This window comes from Chiloscyllium plagiosum, unplaced genomic scaffold, assembly GCF_037043375.1.
Source record: "Chiloscyllium plagiosum isolate Xiang-an unplaced genomic scaffold, Cpla_swu_hap1 HiC_scaffold_15, whole genome shotgun sequence".
In the NCBI taxonomy this organism is placed as follows: domain Eukaryota; kingdom Metazoa; phylum Chordata; class Chondrichthyes; order Orectolobiformes; family Hemiscylliidae; genus Chiloscyllium; species Chiloscyllium plagiosum.
Window position 1 is genome coordinate 9360396 of NW_028270153.1, and position 25534 is coordinate 9385929.

The window sequence follows — 25534 nt, forward strand, 5'->3', positions numbered from 1 at the left end:
AGCCCGTGATGGTGGCCTGGCATTAAATTGTCTGTCAGTATTCATACCGATTTCGATCCTGAGGAAGTATGGTACACTACAGAAATCGACGGATGAAATATTACATGCCTCATTTCATTTTGAAGGCAGTAGCATGAAGGAGAAGATGCGGAAAATGAGTAGTCTAAAGGTACTGGAGAACATCTGGAATCCGTGTATCAATCAAGGGTCGAATGTTGGAGATACTATTATGGAAGAAGATGAAGAGATGGAAGAATTTGCGAGTTCCAACTATGCAAATTGGAGGACTATAGAATTACAGAAGTGGATGGCCCTCCCCTGTCAAGGGGCAGGGGCACATTACTATAAGAATGATAGCATCTCCAATAATTGGTTGAAGAGGACAGACTCTATGAAAACGTCCAAAGTGATTAATTCACTGTTACTACGAACGAATTTGTATCCAACAAGGGCGACATTATCGTATAGCAGGCCATTCAACATCAAAAGTTGTCGAAGATGTAATGATCCTTCAGAAACAATAGCACATATTTCTGGTTGGTGTCCCTCTGTAAAAAATATGAGGATCAAGAGACACAACAGAATAGTTGAGGAGTTAGTTAAATATATCAAGAAATACGGGTGGACAATATATGTGGAACCTAGGATTAAGGATGAGGCCGGGAAACTCTGGATACCGGACCTCATCGTGACGAAGGAGCAGCAGATAATTGTTATAGATGTAACAGTTAGGTCTGATCTCCAAATAAACTCCCTCGAAGGGGCTTGGGACGAAAAGACGAAGAAATATCAACATCTTGAGAAAGAGATAATGGTCCTTACGGGTAAAGGAAAGGTATCCTTCTACGGGTTTGTGATGGGAGCCCGAGGGAAGTGGTTTTTAAAGAACTCAGACTTGATGAAGACCCTCGGGATCGCGAAGTTTAAATCCTTCGCGCAGAACGTCACAAACTTGACTTTGTCATTGACCCTCGAGCTCCTGCGGACTTTTATGGACTCTTAATAACTCCCTTTGATGTATTTAAGTTTTAGGTTGAATTTTAAGGTTTTTTTATTGTTTTTATAGTTATTAGCTGGTTTTAACTAATTTTTAGTTTAATATTTTAAATTTCTTTGTTTTAATAATAAAGTTGTGGTATTTTAGATCACTTAGGTAATTGGTGATGGGTAATTTGGTGTTAGTTGATTAATAGGGCACGCCACACACAGCAAATGATGAGTGGTAACCTAGTCAATACGGTGAATAATCCTGGCTCATCTTTGTCCTTGCTTGAGATTCTGCTTCGCATTATTATTTTAATCTTTTACCTTTTTTTTTTAATCGTCCCCATTTTAGATCATTCAGCTGTGGTTTCGCTGGATAGGGGTTTGTCTTTTGTCGACGAGCGACATGAAAACTCGAAAAGGACACTCCATCATGTATGATGAGTGCAATAAATAAGCCTGATTGGTCTGTGCCATCACATGTTGCCCTCGAAATGGCTGTAAGACTGTCACACATCTCCTTCTGGAATGTGCCTTTGCAAAGTCTAGAGGAAGATGAAGTAGCTTGTGTTGAGGTTCATCTGAGCAGCTCTGCAATGTGGGACTTTGTGCTTTACAGTCTGTTTCCCCAGGACATACACCGAGATAAACAGCAATTGTATCTGGAAGATTATCAACTCTGTAAAAGACACTCTTTGATTTGCCCAAAACTTGTAGGTCTTCCAGAACAAGGATTTGGCCTCAACTGAGTGTTGCAGACTGGCACATTCAAAGGTCCAGGACTCCATGCTGAGGGATGCACTACAGCTTGGGTCAACTGTTGCCAAGGTGCAGTGGGGAAAGACCACTATCTGAGGTCTTCATGCTGAAGTTAAATGGGGGTCTGTTCAGTTATTGGACCCTCCTAGTGCCTTAAATATATGTAAATACTAGTATAGTCTGTGTAAGAGAAGTATTTGATTGTTTAGATGCAGTCTAAGTTCAATGTTTTGTTTATTTACTTGATATGCAACTGTACAGAACCGAACTGCCTTTGTGACAATGTATATATACAAAGATTTTTTAATGAATAAAGCATATTTTTGAAATTAAAAAAAGCTGAGGGAATGTGTGTGTTTGTAAAAAAAGGACTCTTTTAGTTACAGAGATGAAAAACAAGGACTTAGTTGTTATCTCAACTAGCACTCTGAAAGTGCATTTGGACAAGTATGGATTAATTAAGGAAAGTCAACAAGACTTTCTTCAGGAAGCCCTTCCTGAAGAAGGACTTATGCCCGAAACGTCGATTCTCCTGTTCCTTGGATGCTGCCTGACCTGCTGCGCTTTTCCAGCAACACATTTTCAGCATCTGTGGACAGACAGCAAGCTAACGTTTCAAATCTAGATGACTCTTCATCAGTGCTTTTTGTTTTCAGTGCAGATTCCAGAGTCTGCAGTAAGTTGCTTCTACAAGGCATAGTGGTGAACTGTTGTTAATGGAGGATGCAGAAAAGGTTTACCAGAATAGTTCCAGAGATGAGGAACTTCAAATACATGGATAGATTTGGAGGAGTGATGTTGTTCTCCTTAGGAAAGGAACAGTTGAGCCAAGTGTTCAAAATCATGAGGGATCAAGACAGAGTGGATAAACAGTTTTCATTGGTGAAAGGGTCACGTATCGGAGGACAACGATTTAAGATGAATGGCAACATCAAGAAAAACCCTTTTGACAAAGCAAGTGGTTAGGATAATCTGAAACATTGACGTAGTGTCAAATGTGTCTTCAAAAGGAAGTTGGATAAGCATTTGAACAGAACTAATTTGCAGGGATATGGAAATGGGAAGAGGTTTGGGGCTAACTGAGAAGCTTTTGCATGGAGGCACATTGGACACAACACATCAAATGTCCTTCTTTGCACCATAACTATACTACGATTCTATTTTATGACTTCTTAAAAATAAAAACAGAAACAAACTGACCTTTTCATCCAGATCATCATCACTCTCATAATAATCATCCTGTCTCAGTCGCCACTCATATTCCACATTTGTATGTAGATTAAACCGGTTTAGTTTTGCCTGAGTTAGCTTTCAATAAATAAAGGAAGATTAGGAATATTAGATTATTAATATTTTAGAGCATCAAGGAAGGAATACACAAATAAATAAAAACTTTTCATATTCTCCCCTCGCAATTTTCTCCTCAGCTGAAAGCAATGAAGAAGAATGGTGTGTTTCTTTGTTTATATGCCATTGAATATTTCTCATTGAAAGAAAACATTATTCTGGATTATATGACTGTGGAGGCCACTGATGGACTAAGAGTGCTGGATTATTAAAGGTGTCATCTTTTGAATGAAATATCATTATCCCCTCTCAGGTGAACTGTTACAAACAAAACAAGAGAACACTGCCTGATGCCCTTGTCAATGTTTATCTCTCAACCAATATTATAAAATAGTTTATCTGATTGTTATCACATTGCTCTTTGAGGGACTTTCTGTCGCTGCCAACTTTCCCACATTACAAGGGTGATTGTTTCTTTCTCTCTTCCTGTTCTCTCTGCTCAATTGCCCTGCTACAGAACTATTCACACCACTTCTAAAGGCATTTTGCTGTGTGAAGTGATCTCAGATGTTTTTTTAAAATATTTAGGTTGTTTATGTACAATAAGTAAAAATAATAATTCAATTATTTTCATAATTCATTTCAATCAAGTTGATAAATAGTTCGAAAAAAATCACTTTTTTCAATAAATATGTGGTTTAAACAGATCAACAAACGCAATTCTTCTAATTTTGTTTAATTCTAGCATTGTTTAATATCATGTATAAATAAGCCAGAAAATCAGATTAAAATCTGGCACAAATTCAAAACATTCTCCAAACAATGTAGAAACTGGTTTCCACAATTTATCAATATTAACAGAGGCAACCATTTTTTGTCATCAATTCTAATAACTAGCTAACCACAATTAATAACTGGTTGATATATTCCCAGTCCTGTTTTGTGTCTCAGTTCTAAGACACAGTTATAACAAGGAGGCTGATTCATGACTAAATTACAAACTGATTATTATATAGCCAGTCCTTGTAAACTGAGTGATTAAAGATTTCTGAACTTGTCAATTTCTTACCAGTTCTTCACAATATTGGTGTTTCAGTCTATGAGCAATATCCATAGCAGTTTCTCCATTTTCATTTACTATCAAAAATGAAAAGCAAAATTTCAACAAAGATTTAAGTCAAATTTTGTCAAGTAAAGTTTATTAACTTTGAATGGTGATCATTGAGTTTCAGTAAAATTATCAAAAAAATTGCATTACAACAAACCCATGCTGGTAAGAAGAACTTTCAGAAAACTTAATAATGAAGCAGGAGATGTTGTGGGTTTGAAATCACCTTGCTTGAGACTGCCGTAAGTGGCTCCATGGAGTCCAGTACTAGGCTGTCAGCCATTTACTGTGTTCTGCAATGGTGTTCTACAAGAGAAGGGTGCATACAGGGATGTCCTCAACATGCTTTCAATTACCCAGTCCAAGCAGCTATGATGCCAGGATCCTTAAATTAGGCACGCACAAGTCCTGTATTGAATTCAGTAATTACTCTGCAAACAAGTTCCCTCCAACCCTCTCACCATCTTGATTTGGAAATATATCGTGGTTGTGGTTTAAAAAGGCGACTCAGGACTATTTTCTCAATGCAATGAGGGAACAGGCAATAAATGCTGGCCAGCCAGTGATGCCCATATCCTACAAGTGAATTTAAAAAAGTAAATAAACAAATGCTCTGTTGCAAGATGGATCCTGCATAACTGTTACTTAAAAGTATTCTATACAAGCATCCAAATTCCAATGAAGGAAATTTTTAAGACCCTTTTCTTTCACCAAGTATCTGTAAGCATTCTGGAGTGTTATTGTACATGTTATGGTGAGTTCCTTGATTTGCCAATGAGTACTCGATGTATCTTGTAAGTAGGATAGAGGAGGAGGTGACCCATCCACCTGCAACAGATAAAGGGCACTGCCTCTGAATCTTCAGCACAACAAGGAGATCCAACTCTACACCATACCTAACACCAACCAGGAGCTGAATTTCTCTATATTCCTTGACAGCGACAGGAGGCTGCCTGAGAGATTAGCCAAGGTACTCAGAGGCTCAGTGTTTTTAGGTTTTTGCTGCTTCTGATCAAAATAGAAATAATGGGGTGAGCTATACTGGAGAGGTGAATGGGTTTGCAATTGGACTCCACACCACTGCAGTCATTGTCAAAGAACACAAGTTTCTGACTGTAAGTGATGAGAACTATAACCTATGAAGATGCCTGAAGCTCCTTACATTCAACTTATTAGTTGTTTTGGTGACAGGTATTGGACAATATTTCAGTGATGACTGTTGCAGTACTTACAAATAATGGTGTTGGCCCTGGCTCTCATGAGTAGTTTGAGGCATTCTGCTTTATTGAATAGACAGGAGTAATGAACAGCTGTATTTCCTTTCATGGTTTGCTTGCTAAGGTTCCCACTAGAATGTATATATACAAAAAAATCAGTCACACAATTTATAATAATTATAGGTTGTCTACTTTTCCAAAACAGAGAAAACTAGGACCTTGATAAAAAGCGTACTTGACTTTCCCGTATTCTGAGTTGAGAGTGTGGTGCTGGAAAAGCACAGCAGATCAGGCAACTTCCAAGGAGCAGGAGAATTGACGTTTCAGGTATAAGCCCTGCATCAGGAATGGGGTTCATTCCTGATGAAGGGCTTATGCCTGAAACATTGACTATCCTGCTCCTCGGATGCTGCCTGACTTCTCTGCTTTTCCAGCATCTGCAGTCTTCCCTTTCTCCTAGTTGGTTTTTCCCATATTCTGGGTGAGTACCTACAACTTGTAAAGGCAAGTTCAAATTGTCTGCATTATAATTTATTGTAAGAAGTAAATGATGTTTACTTCATTTTAATCACACAGTCCATGCAGCTGGCATGATGCCAGGATCCTTAAATTAGGCAAGCACAACTCTTGCATTGGCACAGTGGCTCAGTGATTAGCACTGCTGCCTCACCACAGACTCAGATTTGAAACAATCCTTGGGCGACTGTGTGGAGTTTGTAAATTTTCCCTGTGTCTGCGTGGGTTTCTGTCGGGTGATCCAGTTTTCTCCCACAGATGTGCAAGTTAGATGGATTGGTCATGTTAAATTACCCATAGAGTTCAGGGATATGTAGACGAGATGGGTTAGTCATGGAATGAAGATTGACACGAAGATTGGTGGAGTAGCAGAAAGCATAAGGGACTGTCAAAGAATACAGGAGAATATAGATAGACGGGAGAGTTGGGCGGAGAAGTGGCAGATGGAGTTCAATCCAGGCAAATGTGAGGTGATTCATTTTGGAAAGTCTAATTCTAGAGCGAATTATACAGTGAATGGAAGAGCCTTGGGAAAAGTTGATGAGCAGAGAGATCTGGGTGTGCAGTTCCATTATACCCTGAAGGTGGCTGCAGAGGTGGATAGAGTGGTCAAGAAGGCTTATGATATGCTTCCCTTCATCGGACAGGGTATTGAGTATATGAGCTGGCAGGTCATGTTAAAATTGTACACGACGTTGGTTCGGCTACATTTAGAATATTGTGTAAGTTCTGGTCGCCACATTACCAAAAGGATGTGGATGCTTTGGAGAGGGTGCAGAGAAGGTTTACGAGGATGTTGCCTTGTATGGAAGGTGCTAGCTATGAAGAGATGTTGAGCAGGTTAGGTTTGTTTTCATTAGAAAAAACAAGATTGAAAGGTGATCTGACTGAGGTTGACAAAATCATGAAGGGTATAGACAGGGTAGATAGATATAAGTTTTTTCCCCAGGGTGAAGGATTCGCTTTCAAGGTGAGAGGTGAAAGGTTTAAGGGGGATACACGTGGCAAGTACTTTACACCGAGGGAGGTGGGTGTCTGGAACGTGTTGCCAGCAGAGGTAGTAGAGGCAGGAATGGTAGATTCACTTAAGATGCATGAGTAGGTGGGGAGCAGAGGGATACAGATGCTTAGGAAGTGGGCAACAGGTTTAGACAGTAGATTTGGATCAGCTCAGGCTTGGAAAGCCGAAGGGCCAGTTCCCGGGCTGTAAATTTTCTTTGTTCTTTGGAAATGCAGGGTTACAAGGTAAGAGGTGGGTTTAGGTGGGATGCTCTATGGAGGGCCAATGTGGACCTGTTGGGCTGAATGGCCTGTTTCCACAGTGTAGGGATTCTAAGCTAGTTAAGTCTTTGACCGGATTAAGTTTCTTATCCATGCACAGTTTTGCTGTACTGGACTATTGTCTGGAAATGTACTTGGGCATTCTTTCCATCCTTTCTCCGCACGGATTAGTGAATATGCTGTTCGAATTCAAGCATAACAACTAATTCAGTTGGTTATGTTATGAAGGTGTAAGGGGTACTGTACCTTTAAGAGAGTTAAAAGCTAGTAGAACTACATGACACAACACCAAGTATTCTGAATATGGTAACAATGTAACATTTGATCAAACAGGTAATTAACCGGGTTGCCTGGAGACGGCAAAACAAATTTAAATTTGGCCAATCAGTTTAAATTATACCCCCAAAATACCAAACTCCAATCCAGTTTGAATTTAGCATATTGACAAGCTTAAAAGCCAATGATACAATCCAATGCTTTGAGGGTATAAGACAGGAATAACTTGAACAGTCAATGGAGAACTGCCAAGCCACCAGCGTGTACAGATTAACCGAAAAATAGCTCTCTTAAAAGATACCTTTATTGATCAGTGACTTGTGAAACAGAAATCCCTAAGAAGAAGAAAATCTACAGAGGAAGCTACCAAGATTTGATAGCTGGCTGGTTTTGAAATTTGAATTTTGATAAATCTTAATCGGTGGTTTTACTGGACTAGTATTACAGAAGGGAAAATAAATGATAGATTAGAAGGAGGGGCTGTAAATAGTTGTTAGTTAATTATTCCGTTATACTTTCAGAAATAAAATTGTTACATTTTAATTTAAATAGTTCCTGGCCTCTTGAATTTTCACAGATTACTGCACGTGATAAATCTTTTCGGTGTTGCTGGTTTAAATTAACAGGGGGAGTTTACCCCATGTCATAACAATCACCTCCTTCGAAATGAACTCCAAAATGAGAACACATAATTCTTAACAAATACTTTTCACACATTTAGTACTGTCATGAAACTGACAGAGGAGCAGGACAAATATTGACAAATAATCTGATCAAAAGGCAGACTAGATATTGGGCTGAAGAGTGATGGGTGGGTTTCAAACAGGACATGTGGGACTTGAATGTGGATAACTCATTGGCATTCCCAGAACCAGCAATTTTTATCAGTATAGATAAGGAGGCAGACAGATAGTCTGCACAGTGATGTCTCAGTGTTACTGGCAACAGTGGGCATTTCAGACTTTCACAATTTTTGTGCAGCTTGGACAGTTTAGAAGGTGACAAGAATCATATCACAGAGGTATTATGAATAATGGGAGAAAAGTTAAGCTTACAACAATTATACCTGGACTTCAGGTGTAATTGGACTTCAGAGATTATACAAATTAGGTCTGTTTACTCTAGAATTTAGAAGCTTAAGGTGATAAGATCAAAGTCTTGACGATTTTAACAGGACAAGACAAGGATAAACTACATTCTAAAATTAGAAGCATAGTCTGAGAATTAGGTCCAGACCATTTAAGCGAGATGTGAGGAAGCATTTGTAAACGCAAAGTGTGATAGATATTTGGAACTCTCTTTGGAACAAATCAGCAATGGATACTGGACCAGTTATTAATTTAAAATTAGAGATAGATAAATTTTTGTTGAGTAAAAATTAAGGGATATTGGTGAAAGGCAGATAATATGGAGTTAGGCTATATATCAGTCTTGATCTCATTGAATAAAGAAACAGGTTTGAGGGGTTGAATGGCCTGTTCTATAGAATGGGAAAGAAAGCAGAACAGGATTGGAGTTGAATGATCAGCCAGGATTACATTGAATGATACAGCAAACTCAAAGGGTGGAATGGCTTAATACAGCTCCTATTTTCTCTGTTAAAAATCACACAACACCAGGTTATAGTCCAACAGGTTTAATTGGAAGCACACGAGCTTTCGGAGTGACGCTCCTTCATCAGGTTAGGGTTAGGGTTAGGGTTGATCACCTGATGAAGGAGCGTCGCTCCGAAAGCTAGTGTGCTTCCAATTAAACCTGTTGGACTATAACCTGGTGTTGTGTGATTTTTAACTTTGTACACCCCAGTCCAACACCGGCATCTCCGAATCATGCCTATTTTCTCTGTTTACAAGTCAGGAACCATATCAAAGGAAATAAAAGCAAAAGAGTACAGAGGCTGGAAAATCTGAAACATATGCAGAAAATGCTGAAAAAGCTCAACAGGCCAGGCAACATCTGTGACAAGAGAAATGGAGTTAACATTTCAAGTCTGATATGACCTGAAAAAGAGTCTGATATGAGGGCTGGTAAAATGCCCCAGGTTGCTACCACTGATTAAGATTTTTATTTAGGCATTAGACAATTAGATAAGTTTTCCAAATCTAATCCATGGGTGGCACGGTGGCACAGTGGTTAGCACTGCTGCCTCATAGAGCCAAAGATCCGGGTTCTATTCCCGCCTCAGGCAACTGTCTGTGTGGAGTTTGCACATTCTCCCCGTGTCTGCGTGGGTTTCCTCCGGGTGCTCCGGTTTCCTCCCACAGTCCAAAAATGTGCAGGTTAGGTGAATTGGCCATGCTAAATTGCCTGTAATGTTAGGTGAAGGGGTATTGTAGGGGAATGGGTCTGGGTGGTTGCTCTTTGGAGGGTCGATGTGGACTTGCTGGGCCGAAGGGCCTGTTTCCACACTGTAAGTAATCTAATCTAATGTAATAATTCTTCAAAAATATGTTAGCTGGGATAATCAGGTCTTTGCATTGATTTTAATTCAGGCCAGAATGAAAAACGATCCAATATCACTACTCTTACACATACTTAGCCTATATGACATTTATATCCAAAGTAAATCTTCTACTTGGCATTGCACACTAGCCTTGTTATAGTTAAGGTGGATAGAGAAAGTGCTTTTGAGACAAACAGCACAGTAGTTTTACTGCAAGCATTTATTACTATTCTAAGTGCATTTGCTCTTGGGAAAGGTGTGTGAATTGTAACGTACCAGTTTTGCACAAGGAAGTCCACAATGTGAAGGGAGGTGAGATCAGCAAGGTGTACAGCGAGGTGAAGAGCAGTCTCTCCTGGTTCCTGCCAATCAGATACAAATACACAAAGGAAACGTTTAAAATAAGGTGAGAGTGCAATTGATACCTTTGCAATTATTCATGATTTTAAATCCTTTTTCTTTGCTTTCGTTCATCAAATCTATAATGTTTGGTGGACTATTCATGCTCATCAAGATAAAGAATTTTAGCTTTCAAAAGCAGAACACTTTCCGTCATTGGTATTTGTTATCAATAACAAGTACTTTCAGGAAGTTGCAAAGTCACAATTCTTCTGTTGCTTCATTTCCCATTGCCTGATTTAATGCAAGTTATTTAGCTTAGGTAGTCAAACTACAGTTAGTTGCATTGATAACAAATAAATGCTAGAGTTCACAGTGGGTCAGGCAGCATCCATGGAAAGAAAGCAAGCTAGAGTCATCTAGACTCAAAACGTTAGCTTGCTGTCTCTCCATGAATGTTGCCTGGTTGGCTCTGATCTCCAGCACTTTTTGTTATCAGTTCAGATTCCAGCATCTGCAGTAACTTGCTCCTACAGTTAGTTGCATGTTGTAAGTTAAAGCTCATTGAGAGCTGGGTAAAACTTGCCATTTCAGATACTTACGTATTACTTAACACTGGGTAACTACTATAAACACTGGGTAACTACTATGAACAAAAGGGCTTTTATTATGTAGAATGTAGATTCAAATCAAGGAGTGATGTAATATAACACACAACTACACTGGCTTCTATCAGAAAGAGGAGTCACAAATATTTATCAGATATAAAAACTTTACGATCTGTGGAATATGCCTAATGCACATGAAACACGCCCCTGCAGTACTGTGGGTTTTTTCTTAAACTCAGTTGGTGGGCTTCTCTGGTTCTCTGTAATGTGATGACACTCTGGCTTTAACAGGTGATTTTTTTCTTGGTGTTTTTTTAAAGAGAGAGACAGAGATGAATGGTGGTCTGTTCCAAGCCAACATAGTAAACAGTTGTGAGGCCTTGGCGTTTTGTTATTAAAAAAAGTTGTAAAAGTAAAGGCAGCATGAAAGGGTGGAGTGAGGCTCCCACAGAGGCAAGATTTCAGGAGTTGTTGGGGTTGCCATACATCTCTCCCTGCTACAGCAAAATACTTGTGTTCTTTCTCCCACTGCCAAAATTTTCTCTTGATGTTCTTTCCTCCTGGACTGGAGAAACATTGCATGTGAAACAATCTATTCTACTAAATTTACTTTTGCCAAGTGTGTGTTTATACAATGCTATTATATTGAAAGAGTTGCTGTTTAATATTTAAATAATCTATTATTCTGTTATTTTTCCAATAGAGTTAAAGTTAGCTCAATTGTTCTTTATTTCCTTTGTAATTTAACTGTGCAGTAAGAATAAAGTGTAAAAACTGAGAGAACTGTGGATGCTGGAAATCAGAAACAAAAACAGAAATTGCAGGAAACTCTCAGCAGGTCTGGCAGCATCTAAGGAGAGAAATGAAATCAGAGTTAACGTTTCAGCTCAGGTGACCCTTCTTCAGAATGGATGGTAGCTTAGAAGAAGTTTTTATGCAAACGATAGGGTAAGGGGAGTGGGCAAGGGATAAATGATAGATGGAGATAGAGTCCAAAGAGAGAGAAGAACAGTTGGGCAGACAAAAGAGTGGATAACAGTCAGCCTAGGATAATGAATAGCTGCTAAAGGGGACTATTAGTGGTTAACAATGGGTGGTGTATAATAGCAGCCCATGTGATAACAGGGCCTGGTATATAGGGGTTGGGTGAAGGACATTGAAGAAGTTGCCTCAAGCCCTAAAATTGTTGAACTTGTATTGACTCCAGAAGGCAATGGAGTTCCTAAGCAGAAAAGGAGGTGCTATTCTTCCAGCTTGCACTGAGCTTCACTGGAGCACTGCAGCGATGTCATCCAAGGAACAACATACTTCAATTCATCACCTTGTTCCCTGGCTAACTTCTGTCTTGGGATTGCTGCAGGACTCCAGTGCAGCTCAGCACAAGCTGGAAGAACAGCATTTTCTGCTTGGAACTCCACAGCCTTCTGGACTCAATATCCAGTTCAAAAATTTTAAGGTTTGAGGCAACTTGTCCCATGTACTTACCTCAACGCCCACACACCAGGCCTTGTTATCACAGGGCTTGCTGTTAGCCCGTAATTGTCCTAAGCAGCTATTCAATCTCCTCGACTGATTGTCATCCATTTCTTTGTCCATCAAATTGTTCTTCTCTTGCTTTCAGCTTTATCTCCACCAATCATTTATTACTGACCTCCCCCCCACATTGCCTTCTGTATAAAACACAACCTTTTCCAAGCAACCATCAGTTCTGAAGAAGGGTCACCTGACCCAAAACATTAACTCTGACTGTCTTTCCACAGATACTGCCAGATGTGCTGAGCTTTTCCAGAAATTTCTGCTTTTGTTTAAGTATAAAGTATGTTTTGCTTAAAACCGAGTACCATAACCAAATGAATCACATTTGCAACACAGCACCTGACACTTTCCTTTAAATAAGAAATGCAAGGATTTGGCCAGCTCCTTGATATATTTGAAGGGATCCATAAAAATAAAGAGAAAGCAGAGTTAACATTTTGAGCCCTGTGAACCTTTGAAACTTGAAATGCTAACTTTGCTGCCTCTCCACAGATGTTGCCAGACCTGCTGAGTTTCACCAACAAGTTGTTCTTGCTTCAGATTTTCAGCATCTGCAGTTCTTTATTTTATTCATGTACTGTTCATCTCTAGTTGCCCTTGAGAAGGTGCTGCTGAGCTTCCTTCATGAACTGCAGCAGTCAATGTGCTGTAGATAGACCACATTGCTGAGTGGGAGAGACTTCCAGGATTTTGACCCAGTGACAGCAAAGGAACACCTTGCTAGGACATTTCAGTTCAGCATTGAGACCTTTGCTGTGGATCGATAGGCCAGAGTAGGTGAGGATGGCAGACCCCCTTCCCTAAAGGGCAATAGTGAATCAAATTGGCTTTTATAACAATCAATAGCAGCTGTCATGATTACCCTGAATGAGGCTAGGTTTCAATTACAGATTTATTAAGACTTGAATTCAAATTCCACCAGCTGCCATAGTGATATCTGAACCCATGTCCCCTAGCATTAGCCTGGGCACTAGACCAGTTATGTTTCCACAACATCACTATATCCTCATAAACTGTTTTGAACTGACTGCTGGCTGGGAAATAAAGATATACATCTTAAATGAAATTCTGCCCTTAAATTCTTTACAGACTTTAGGTTAGCATATTTTCAGCACTGTCCACCAGCCCCACACCCACAATAAACGTCAGGGTCAAAGTCACATCTGTCGGTGTGGGAGAACATTAAAGATTCCCAAAACACGTTTCAAAGTGTAGGAGTACTTTGGTGACCTGAACGGCATTCCCCCACAACCACCATCACAGAAAACCAAGTTAACTGATCAGTCATCTCTTTCCAGTTTACTGATTATTACTATATTTGTCTAAATAACATACTTATTGTTCTACCAAATATCCTTATATCTGAATAGGTTTGATAACTTCACCAAAATTTAAGAAAGTACAATACAAAAGAAAGTTATTTTTCCTTCAGTAAACTAAAGTCAGTTTGGTCTGACCAGTGCCCCTCTTACCTGTGCATAAGATGGCAATGATTCACTAAGGTTGACCTTTTCAGCATAGGCCTGTATCAATGCAAATATATCCTTGCATGTTACAGCAGTGCATAAATTATTCAACTTTGTCACAGGAGTACTATTGCTCTTTTTCACATATTGACGATCTATGTATTTTGATATGATGTAATCTTTCCTCATTGTCCTTTAAAATAACAAAATATGTCAATCAGTTCAGATTTAGGCAAAACATTGTCCAAATGAAAGACCACTGTTGATATGCCCTGTTGTAAAGGTGAAAATTGTAATTAAAATAAAGATGAAATGAATGCAGTGAGAAACAGAATAATGTTGGTTTGTAATTTACTCATATGAAGTTCCAAATTTAACTAAAGGCAAATTGAGAGGTGCAAAACTTGTATTAACCCTCAGAAAGAGAACTAAACATTAGAGGTTACACAGTACACAGTCACACCTTAGGCTGGCTATGGAAAATTATTGGCAGAGAGAGACAGAGTCATATATTGGAGACCTAAAGAATGTAAAAATTTCAAAATCATGTTGACTAACATGCAACTTAAATATTTTTTAATTGTTGCCATATAGCATATACGTTGCATTCCTTCCCACCAAATAAATTTGTAGTCTTTACTGACGACAAACATTTGTAATCATGCAAATCAGGATCACTACGATGAACAATATTCCGTTTGTGAGGTACTTCTGCTACAGAATATCAACATTTTTTGGGGGATGTAGGTGTCATACTAAGGAGGACTTATGAGTGGCTGACCTTGACAAGATGGTGCTCACTACACTCAAATATATGTTTTTAAATTCATTCACAACATGTAGGCATCACTGGCTCGGCCAGTATTTCTTGCTCATCCTGAATTGCCCACAGGGCAGTTGAGAGTCAACCACATTGCTGTGGGTCTAAAGTCACATGGAGACCAGACCAAGTAAGAATGGCAATTTCCTTCCCTAGAGTACCATTCTGAACCAGATGAGTTTTTCTTGACAATTGACAATGGTCTATATTAGACTTCTAATTCCAGATTTTTACTGCATTCAAATTCCATTGTCTGTTGTGGTAGGATTCAAACCCAGGTTCCCAGGACATTACCTGGGGTATCTAGATTAATAATCTAGCCATAATACCACTAGCCCATCATCTCCCCTAAGAGCAAAATCAGGAATGAAAACAGTTATAACAGATAAACCATATTTAAAAGCAGTCCATTACTACCATACTATGGTGCAGTCAACGTGAAGTTCCAGTATAATGAGCATACGTAAGAAATGCTCATTGAAGAAAAAAGTACTGAATTATCTATGTAAGATGTTTTGCACAGCAGGAAATGGTTTTACATGGAACTGTAAATGAAAGGTCTTGCGCATGCAATGTTTGGCTTCTTTTAAAATTGACTACGATTTTCATCTCCCTGGAGGTGGCAAGAGAGACAACAAGAGGAGGCAATGAGGCAAGTTGGTCCTGGAGAGAGAAACTCACTCACTTTTCACACCTCACTAATTAGGCAAAAAGATTCATGAGTTTCTTCCTTGACTTGTCAGCAATTAAGGCCCTTAAGTTTTTTTTGTTGTTTACAGGCAGAGGGCAGCTCTGGCTAGACCAGCATTATTGTCCATCCCTAATTGGCCAAAGGCAGTTCAAAGTCTACTACGCTGTTTTGGCTCTGGGATCCCATACAAGGATAATAAATTTCCTCCCTGAAAGGGTATTCTATTAGTGAACCAGATAAAATTTTAATAATAATTGTCAGTGAGTGGATGGCGTCGAATCTTACATTTCTTTTGTCTGAATCCGAGTTGCATTGAGTTTCTCTGGAGAGATTCTTAACGTGAAACCTAGTGATCATAGGACAAGCCAAACAGAGGACAGTCAGAGAATTCCTAGAAGGATGACACTCATCTACAGACTCGATCAACAAGCACATAGACCTCGATCTAATATACCGGCCCACTACAACGAACAACCGGAACCGACAACCAGAAGCAGCAGGAACAGAACCAAATCAGTTCCAGAAGACACAATACAGCAGCGCTTCACAGGAGGCTCCAAAGCACTGAAGATGTCACCTAGACAGGGGACGAAATGTCTGCAAATCAACTTCCCAGCTGGGTGAACATTGTCACAAAAATGACACTTACTATTGCTTGCAACATTTTCTCTCACTTGCCATCATTCACCTCACCCCCCTAACCACTAACCCTGCATGCCCTCTGCACTGCTTACTCACACTCTCAGAAAATGTCCCCGCATGCACCAGAAGTAATAGCTGTACCACTCACTTTAGCCTACATACCTCTCTCATTCAATGAGGAAAATTGGCCACAATAAAGCTAAAGACTTAAGACAAGCGATATCCTGCCCATCATTCAGCGCCTCATCCTTTATGAGAGGATGCTGACTCTGATGGCCTCAACCAGGGCCTGGACTGGTGCAGGAGGATGCCCTTGCCTTTTTGTGCAGAAAACCCCAAGTGAAAGTCTGCTGACAATAGTGACAAGCTCCTTGGCTTTCAGTCTATGCTAAACAGCAATATAAACTTGGTATCGCTGGCTGAGGGGGGGCAAAGTGCAAAAGAAAAGTCAAGGCAATGCAGTGCAGGGATGCTTTGAGTATCCAGGTAGGGTCAAAGTGAATGAGTGCTATGATAGCGAATGACAAGTCCAGGGATGCAGCCTGGTTCAGTACATGAACTGAGTGCATGTCCCTGAGCACAAAGTATCCTTGGTGCAGAAGTATAATGATATTTGCCAGTGCAGCCCGAAATACAGTACTGAAGTGTAGAAGTGACCTATAAGTAAACTGGAGATGCGCCAAGATGTGTCTTAAAGGCTGTCACATGTCAGATGCCAATGTTGTAAACATAAGGTGCATGAGGCTGATGTCTATGTTCTGTATCCTGAGATATTCGTGCCTGGTTTCCAACATGGAGGTTGCTTAGACCAAGTACCAAACTGAATATATCAGATGCTTGTTCTGTTTTCTTTGTTGAATTTTCTTGACATCTAGCTTATGTGACGAGTTTGGGTGAAAGGTAGTCTGATTTAATAATCAATCATGACTGTCAATTGGCATCTCATTATGACCTAGTGAGAATTTTGCTACGCCACACATGAAAATCATAAAAGTGAAGCAAGATAGTCTCGAAATTGAAATGGGCCTTGTTGCATTTATCACTTTATTTGGCCACACATCTTGCATAGGCCACTTTGCTCAAACTCTAAGATTCTGCCAATCGTCGCCATTTGACTAGTTTTTTATTTCAGATGTTTATTAACGTTGAATTTATCCATCTTCCATAGTAGGATTTGAACCCATGTCCCTAGCAGATTAGTCTGGAGTACTGGATTACGAGTCCATTGACACTACCACTACACTACTTTGTATTCATAGAACATTACAGTGCAGTACAGGCCCCTCGGCCTTCGATGTTGCGCCGCCCTGTCATACTAATCTGAAGCCCATCCCACCTACACTATTCCATGTACGTCCATTTGCCTGTCCAATGACAACTTAAATGCACTTAAACTTGGCGAATCTACTACCGATGCAGGGAAAGTATTCCATACCCTTACTACTCTCAGAGTAAAGAAACTACCTCTGACATCTGTCTTATACCTATCTCCCTTCACTTTAAAGTTGCGTCCCCTCGTGTTTGCCGTCCCCATACTTGGAAAAAGGCTCTCCCTGTCCACCCTATCTAACCCTCTGATTATCTTGTATGTCTCTATTAAGTCACCTCTCAACCTTCTTCTCTCTAACGAGAACAGCCTCAAGGCCCTCAGCCTTTCCTCGTAAGGCATTCCTTCCATACCAGGCAACATCCTAGCAATTCTCCTCTGCACCCTTTCCAAAGCATCCACATCCTTCTTATAATACGGTGACCAGAACGGTACACAATACTCCAAGTGTGGCCGTACCAGAGCTTTGTACAGTTGCAGCATAACCTCCTGGTTCCGGAACTCAATCCCTCTATTAATAAAAGGCCAAAACACTGTATGCCTTCTTAACAATCCTGTCAATCTGGTAGGCAACTTTCAGGGATCTGTGTACATGGACACCGAGATCTATCTGCTCATCTGCACTCCCAAGAATCCTACCATTAGCCCAGTACTTTGCATTCCGATTACTCCGGCCAAAGTGTATCACCTCACACTTGTCCACGTTAAACTCCATTTGTCACCTCTCAGCACAGCTCTGCATCCTATCTATGTCGCTTTGCAACCTACTACATCCTTCGTCACGATCCACAACTCCACCGAACTTAGTGTCGTCAGCAAATTTACTAACCCACCCTTCTAAGCCCTCATCCAGGTCATTTATAAAAATGACGAACAGCAGTGGACCCAACGCCGACACTTGTGGTACGCCGCTAGTAACTGGACACCAAGATGAACATCTTCCATCAACTCCAACCATCTGTTTTCTTTCAGCAAGCCAATTACTTATCCAAACTGCTGTGTCTCCCACAATCCCATTCCTCTGCATTTTGTATAATAGCCTACTGTGGGGAACCTTATCGAATGCCTTGCTGAAATCCACATACACCACATCAACCGCTTTACTCTCATCTACCTGTTTGGTCACTTTGTCAAAAAACTCAATAAGATTCGTTAGGCACGACCTACCCTTCACAAAACCATGCTGACTGTCCCTGATCAGATTATTCTTTTCTGGTTGGTTATAAATCCTATCTCTTATAACCTTTTCCAACATTTTACCAACAACTAAAGTGAGACTCACTGGTCTGTAATTACCAGGGTTGTCTCTACTACCCTTTTTGAACAAGGGAACCACATTGGCTATCCTCCAGTCCTCAGGCACTACTCTGTAGACAATGATGATTTGAAGATAAATGCCAAAGGCTCGGCAATCTCTTCCCTTGCTTCCCAGAGAATCCTATGATAGATCCCATCCGGCCCAGGGGACTTGTCTATTTTCACACTTTTTTTTAGATTAGATTACTTACAGTGTGGAAACAGGCCCTTCAGCCCAACAAGTCCACACCGACCCGCCGAAGCACAACCCACCCATTCCCCTACATTTACTCCTTACCTAACACTTTGGGCAATTTAGCATGGCCAATTCACCTGACCTGCACATCTTTGGACTGTGGGAGGAAACCGGAGCACCCGGAGGAAACCCACGCAGACACGGGGAGAACGTGCAAACTCCACACAGTCAGTCGCCTGAGGCGGGAATTGAACCCGGGTCTCTGGCGCTGTGAGGCAGCAGTGCTAACCACTGTGCCACCGTGCCGCCCACCGTGCCGCCCACACTCTACAGTATTTCTAATAACTCTTCCTTATGAACCTCAATCTCTTCTGGTCTAGATGCAAGTATCTCTGTATCTTCCTCGCCAACATTTTCGTTTTCTATAGTGAACACTGTTGAAAAATATTTATTTAGTGCTTCCCCTATCTCCTCTGACTCCACACACAACTTCCCACTATTATCCTTGATTGGCCCTAATTTAACTCTCGTCATTCTTTTATTCCTGACATATCTCTGGAAAGCCTTAGGGTTAACCCTGATCCTATCTGCCAACAACTTCTCATGTCCCCTCCTGGCTCTTCTGAGCTCTCTTTTTAGGTCTTTCCTGACTTCCTTGTAACCCTCAAGCGCCCTAACTGAGTTTTCACATTTTGTCCTAACGTAAGCCTTCTTCTTCTTGACCAGGGATTCCACTTCCTTAGTAAACCACTGCTCACGCGTTCTATATCTTCCTCTCTGCCTGACAGGTACATACTTATCTAGGACACACAGGAGCTTTTCCTTGAATAAGCTCCACATTTTTAATGTGCCCATCCCCTGCAGTTTCCTTCCCCATTCTACACCTCCTAAATCTTTCCTAATTGCATCGTAATTTCCCTTCCCCCAGCTGTAACTCTTGCTTGGTGGAGTATACCTATCCCTTTCCATCATTAAAGTAAACCTGACAGAATTGTGATCGCTGTCTCCAAAGTACTCACCTACTTCCAAATCTAACACATGGCCAAGCTCGCGACCCAATACTAAATCTAAAGTGGCTTCGCCCCTTGTAGGCCTGTCTACATACTGTGTCAGGAAGCCCTCCTGCACACACTGGACAAAAACTGACCCATCTATAGTACTCGTACTGTAGTGATCCCAGTCAATATTTGGATAGTTGAAGTCCCCCATGACAACTACCCTGCCTCTCTCACCCCTATCGAGAATCATCTTTGCTATTCAATTATTCATTGAATAAGACCCTCAGCTCACCACCTCACTGATAACCTGCCTTACCAATGTGCAAGAATGGTGGCTAGTTTCCCAACTGGGAATTAATCATTCTCAGGATAATTGAAACCATTGGGTGTAAGGGAGTGGCCTCTGAAAGCCACCTCCTTCCTTTGCCTCCACTGCCCTTGACCTCTCTACCACGTGACCACAATTTTAATGGAAGAGTATAAACAGTACTTAGCTTTTCACAACTGGTCCCTCTGAGGAGTAAGCTTCAACCACAGAAGTTTTGGAGTCAGTAGCTAGGAGCTTTGATTTGCCATCAACTTGTTGCAACTTAGGATGCCAATGTCAACACCTGTGATTTGCTGATAAACCCACCAATGTTTGCTGGTTAGCTTTCAGTGGGCTGATTGGCAGGTGATACAATGTGTTTTCTCGGTTTGAGGGAAGTGAAATAATTACCAGCTAATGCACTCACCCCTAAACTTAAAAAAAAATAGAAAAATTTGGACATATAAATTGAACAATTCTGTGTCTGTCCCCTGTATTTGCACGATGAATTAGCAGGTCACAAAGGCAGTATGCAGTATTTTCATTCTTCCTTGGCTCTTATGCATATCTTATCGGATGCGCAGACTTGATCAGGTGAGGAAATGTCAAAAATATGGACAATTTTCAGGTTGTATAATTGTAATTCTGCGTAAATATACAGTGTCCCAACTGGACTAACAATCCACAAACACTTGTTGCTATGGCCTTATGGATATCAATTTTACAGAAAGAAGTCTTGGATATTGTAGAGAATGATAAGACAGGAGCCTCCACTGAGGCAACTACTTTACAGGCACAAGAATAAATACTGAAAGAATGCATTTAGTGTTATCTTTGAAAAAGTTTGGTATCAGTGTTTTCATTTTACTTTTCAATATACAATTTCCTGTTGGTTTTTACTCACATAGGACTGTCAGTTGTTGGTTTTACTGATGAACTTGGGAGATTAGCTTCCAGAAGTTCATTAAATCTGGAGTTTCCAACATTTTTTACAACCTGGAAGACAATATATGCATCAAAAACAGAATTCCTCTTCAAAGTTCATGAAGTGAGCCTTCCTTCTCAAGTGAAGTCTTCTAGGCTTGAAGCAGGGAGACAACTTTATTTGGTGGCATATCAGTGGCATATCAGAACTCTCTGCATTCTTGCCTCCCTTGGAATTAAGTTTCGTATGGAAAGACCTCTGCATGATCTTCCCATTCTGTCACCAATTAAGTCCCTTAACTGGTCAAATATTGATCAGCTAGGGATTGCTTAAGGGCTAATTCCCAACTGGGCTGTGATTATGCCAGCACTATCAATTGGAAATTTTATCCACTCACCATTATGTAAGCACAGAGCTCATGCAGAGCATTTATAACCCCATTTAGGTTCAGTCAAAAGCTCCCCTACACTTTATCTTAATCTCCATTTTTAAGAAATACCAATGTTTCACTATGATTACTTTTCCATTTTCCACATGAAGCATCCTTATAGCCTGAAGCAGACTATCAACCTTGTGCCAAATTATGATTAATTTGTGTGTTTTAGATCGTCAATGATGTAAACTTGGTTGAGACTATCTAAACTCATTTCACATAGGAACACTCATGTTATCAATCATCTCTGGATGTAAATAGGGATCCCTGAAGCTGAAGTAGAGTTCATTTCACTGCATCTCATCTTAGTTTTGATGATAAATAATCTGCCAAATAACATGATATTACTTTTAAATTCAGGGTGAAATTGTCTGTCGTTTTAAGTTATGAGCAAACACATTTATTGCCAATGATCTTAGGCTTGATAATAAACTGAAATAAATATCATTTTGGAGAGTGCGAAGAATAGAATATCAAAGTAAGGACTTGATGATTTTAAAGGTCCGAACCACACATTGCATTCCATCGTTGACAAAAATACAATCTTCAAATGGTGTTGTCCTAATTGGTAAAGTGGTGGGTTTGATGTCCAGCTCGTGGTGCTGAGCTATCCCAGGAGGTGGGAGCTACCAGTTTAGTACATCAAAGATAGGGAACAACCACAATGGGCCCTGCCCACTACCTTGCTGAAAAGAGGAAGTAGCATATCGGATGGCCAGAAGCTTCAGCATAATGGTCAACTAAAAAGGTATCGCGCCCATTCCACAATAAAACACCCTAGTGCTAAGAAACTTTCATAATTAAAAAAAAACTTAATTATTCCACATGCACTAATGAGCATCATACATTCCAGGCTTGGTGATTTTCAATGTCTGACACTCCCCAGCCTAGTAATAAACAGCCTATTAAACTCCTTGAGGTGTTAAAACTGGAGACAAGCAGGTTTCCAACTTCACTACCCCCCTGGCCTTGCCTCATTCCTGTGCATCCTAGAGGCATCAGCACAGTAAGATCAATCTGAAGTGCAACGGTCAAGCAAAGCTGATCCTCTCCCCATCCCCATGGGTGATTGAAATTCCGAACCTAAAGTAGAAAATTCTGGAGATGAATAGCAAAAGATTCTCTGCTTAACTGATGAAAGGTTCTGCCAAGATATTAAATTGTCTTTACTTGCACATTTTGTCAAGCAATTCTTGACTAAAATTTGAAATATCATTCAATTTTTCAGTTGTCTATTTTAAGCTGTCAGGGAACACTATCATTTGGGGGAAAAGAAAAGTCCAGACACATACCTTTAAGGTACACTTTGATAAGACCTTAGGATCACAAAGTATTTTGCATATTAATTATTATTAACATCAACTGAAATATTGTTCCTCACAACTGCCATTAAACTAAAATAGTTAGGAACTGTGGTGTCCTATTTAGCAATGAACTCAGCTTCTGACCTCTTAATCCCTCTATCTCTGATGTCCAACTTCACCTGTGTGGTGTCACCTGCCTTTGCCCTTATCTCAACACATTTACTGCTGAAATAGTAATCATGCCTTAGATACCACCCAAAAATTGACTATTTTAATAGTCTCATGGCCAACATTCTATCTTTTATTCTTTGTAAGTTTCAGCTCATTCAAACTATTCTATAACAGCAACTGAAGAAAAACATGGCAATATGTAGACAATTGCTTAAGTAGAAAAATTCAATTAGAAGCCTTAAATCATTTCAAAGATGTGATAGCGTGTTGCATAAATAAAGGCAATTCTTAAATTTTCCATCTAATGTCACGGTGTACGCAATTCTGTAGCTCAGTTTGCATCCTATTATTCTGTAACGCAACATGTTAAACTGAAATCTCTACCCCAAATCTGATTCCTTTTTTAACATACTGGGAACCAGGGAGATCATGCTAAAGAAGATTCACATTAGTTCAACATTTGGATTTGATTTGCCCTGAAAGCTCTTTAAGGATTGGAAGTTATCAGCATGGGGAATATCATGGAAATGCATCAAATTTCTCTGAAATTATATCCTGGAAGGGATAAAATTCCAAATACAATAGACAAAAAAAAACCTCAAAATGTTCCTAGGTCCAGAGTAGTCAGCAAAAATATAAGAATATTAGCATTGCATTATGTTGGATAAAATACAAAAAATCTTGATCATCCACTTTTATAACTGACTGCATTTCATTAGGAACAAGTAACATTTTGTTTGCTGAACCACCAATGCATGTACATTTATATCTGATCTTATAACATTTGGGATAAGGATGTCATTTTGTAGTGATTGTCACAAGGTCAGCCAGATGGACCTCATAGAATATGAGTTCCCTGATTGGGACTGTTAACCTGGTCTAATCAGGGTGCCCTGGCTGATAGATATAAACAGGAGAGTGTCAGAGGTACAGTTCACTCTGAGATCTGGCACTGAGGAAGCCGCACCAGTGTTAAGTATTACACACATGTAAATAAAGGGTGACTTGGTAACGGGATACCGGCTTCTCTGGAGTTATTTCAATTTTAACCTTCAAGAAATGTGTAGATGTAAGAGAGGTTGTTAAAGTTTTGAAAATAGAAAATCTGGTGCTAACTTGCCTCCAACGTGGCCACTTCAGGTTTTAAAAGGAGCCTTTCTTTATTTATGTGTGGAACATGGGCATCGCTAGCTGGTCAGCATTTATTGCATCTCCCTAGTTGCCTTTGAGAGGTAGTGATTGCAGTAATTGTAATGAGGTCAGCTAGCTGGACATCATAGAATATAAGGTCCCTGATTGTGGTTATTAAACTGGTCCAATCAGGGATCCCTGGCTGATATATAAAAAGATTAATCTTAACTCTGATCTCCAGCATCTGCAGTTCTCACTTTCGCCTCCCTGATATATAAAAAGAGTGAGAGATAAAAAAGATCAGAGATACGAATACTCTGGTGCCTGACTTTGAATGAGGCAGTACTATAGTCAAGGGCTGAGCATGTGTAAATAAAAAGGGACTTGGCAACGGCCTCTGTGGAGTTGTTTTAGTGCGCTGCCTTCTTGAACTACTGTAGTCCATGCGTTGTAGTAGATCCATAATAACTTTAGAGAGAGAATTCCAGGATTTTGACCTAGCAACACTGAAGATGTGCAGTTAAAATACTTGTTAAGTTGACAAGGACTGTGGGAACCAGTACTTCTGGGTGGTCTGTTATGCCTCCTCTCCCTGCATTCTCCCTTTAAATTCTGGGGTCATAGTAATTGATCGGTAGAATACTATTTACATTCAGCGATACATACTTATAAACGGTGCATTAAAATTACTAAAATAAAACTAGAAAGAATCTCACCAAGAGTTCAGAGGTCCCAAGCTTGTCTAGTGATAGGGACTGTATCCGGGAATAATGTACACCCATCTCTCGGTGAATTCCAGAACATTCTATACATATTAATATTCCAAGATTCGTAGAAAGCCAAGTTGGACCTGCAGAAAAATGTGAGAATTATAAGCACCTAATTCTCATATTACACAACCAACTCAAAATGATTCAATATGAATCCTAGTGCACTGTACAGATCAGGGGTTCAGCATGCATTCACATCAGCAATGCTCCTAAAATAGCCCTGAGAAAGAAGAAAACTCAACTAATTTTCTTTTCCTGCTCCTATAATTTACTTTTATTTAATTGAATCCTATTATTTGACAATTCTCAATATGCAACTCATTTGTTCAGATTTGTATTCTTCGAAGTATGCCAAATCTTTTCTGCTTCTTCCAGGTAAATACATTGGCAAGAGTTGAACACAAAATACACCAAATTATATTACTGTTTGCATGACTGGATGAACTAGTGGAATAGTATACAATGGCTTTGTGTGGTGATCTTCGGGGCATATTCCCATTGTGATTCTTGCAGGAGGCCCAGGAGAAATCAATGCTGATATTAGGGATGGTGGAAGAGATAACCAAGAGGAAATAAATCCTTTGGGGAAAAAAAAGCTAATATGTCTGGTGCTTTGTAAATAGCTTTAATTTCTCTCATTATCTGATATTAATATAATTTTTCCCATTTAACCTTTAGCTGTCCTGCAATTACACACTTAATA

General features: G+C 39.9%; 1 protein-coding gene across 2 annotated transcripts in view; it reads right to left on the minus strand.

Moving 5' to 3' along the window:
• Positions 1-25534, minus strand: part of unm_sa1614 (un-named sa1614) — a 268689-nt gene that overhangs the window by 43888 nt on the left and 199267 nt on the right. For both annotated transcript variants that reach the window (XM_087994717.1, XM_087994716.1), the window contains exons 15-21: positions 24778-24911; positions 21002-21093; positions 13827-14013; positions 10148-10233; positions 5371-5486; positions 4100-4167; positions 2944-3051 (exon numbers count right to left, since the gene is read on the minus strand). In XM_087994717.1, the coding sequence (XP_087850843.1) occupies positions 2944-3051; positions 4100-4167; positions 5371-5486; positions 10148-10233; positions 13827-14013; positions 21002-21093; positions 24778-24911 (791 nt within the window). The remainder of the gene's footprint in view (positions 1-2943; positions 3052-4099; positions 4168-5370; positions 5487-10147; positions 10234-13826; positions 14014-21001; positions 21094-24777; positions 24912-25534) is intronic.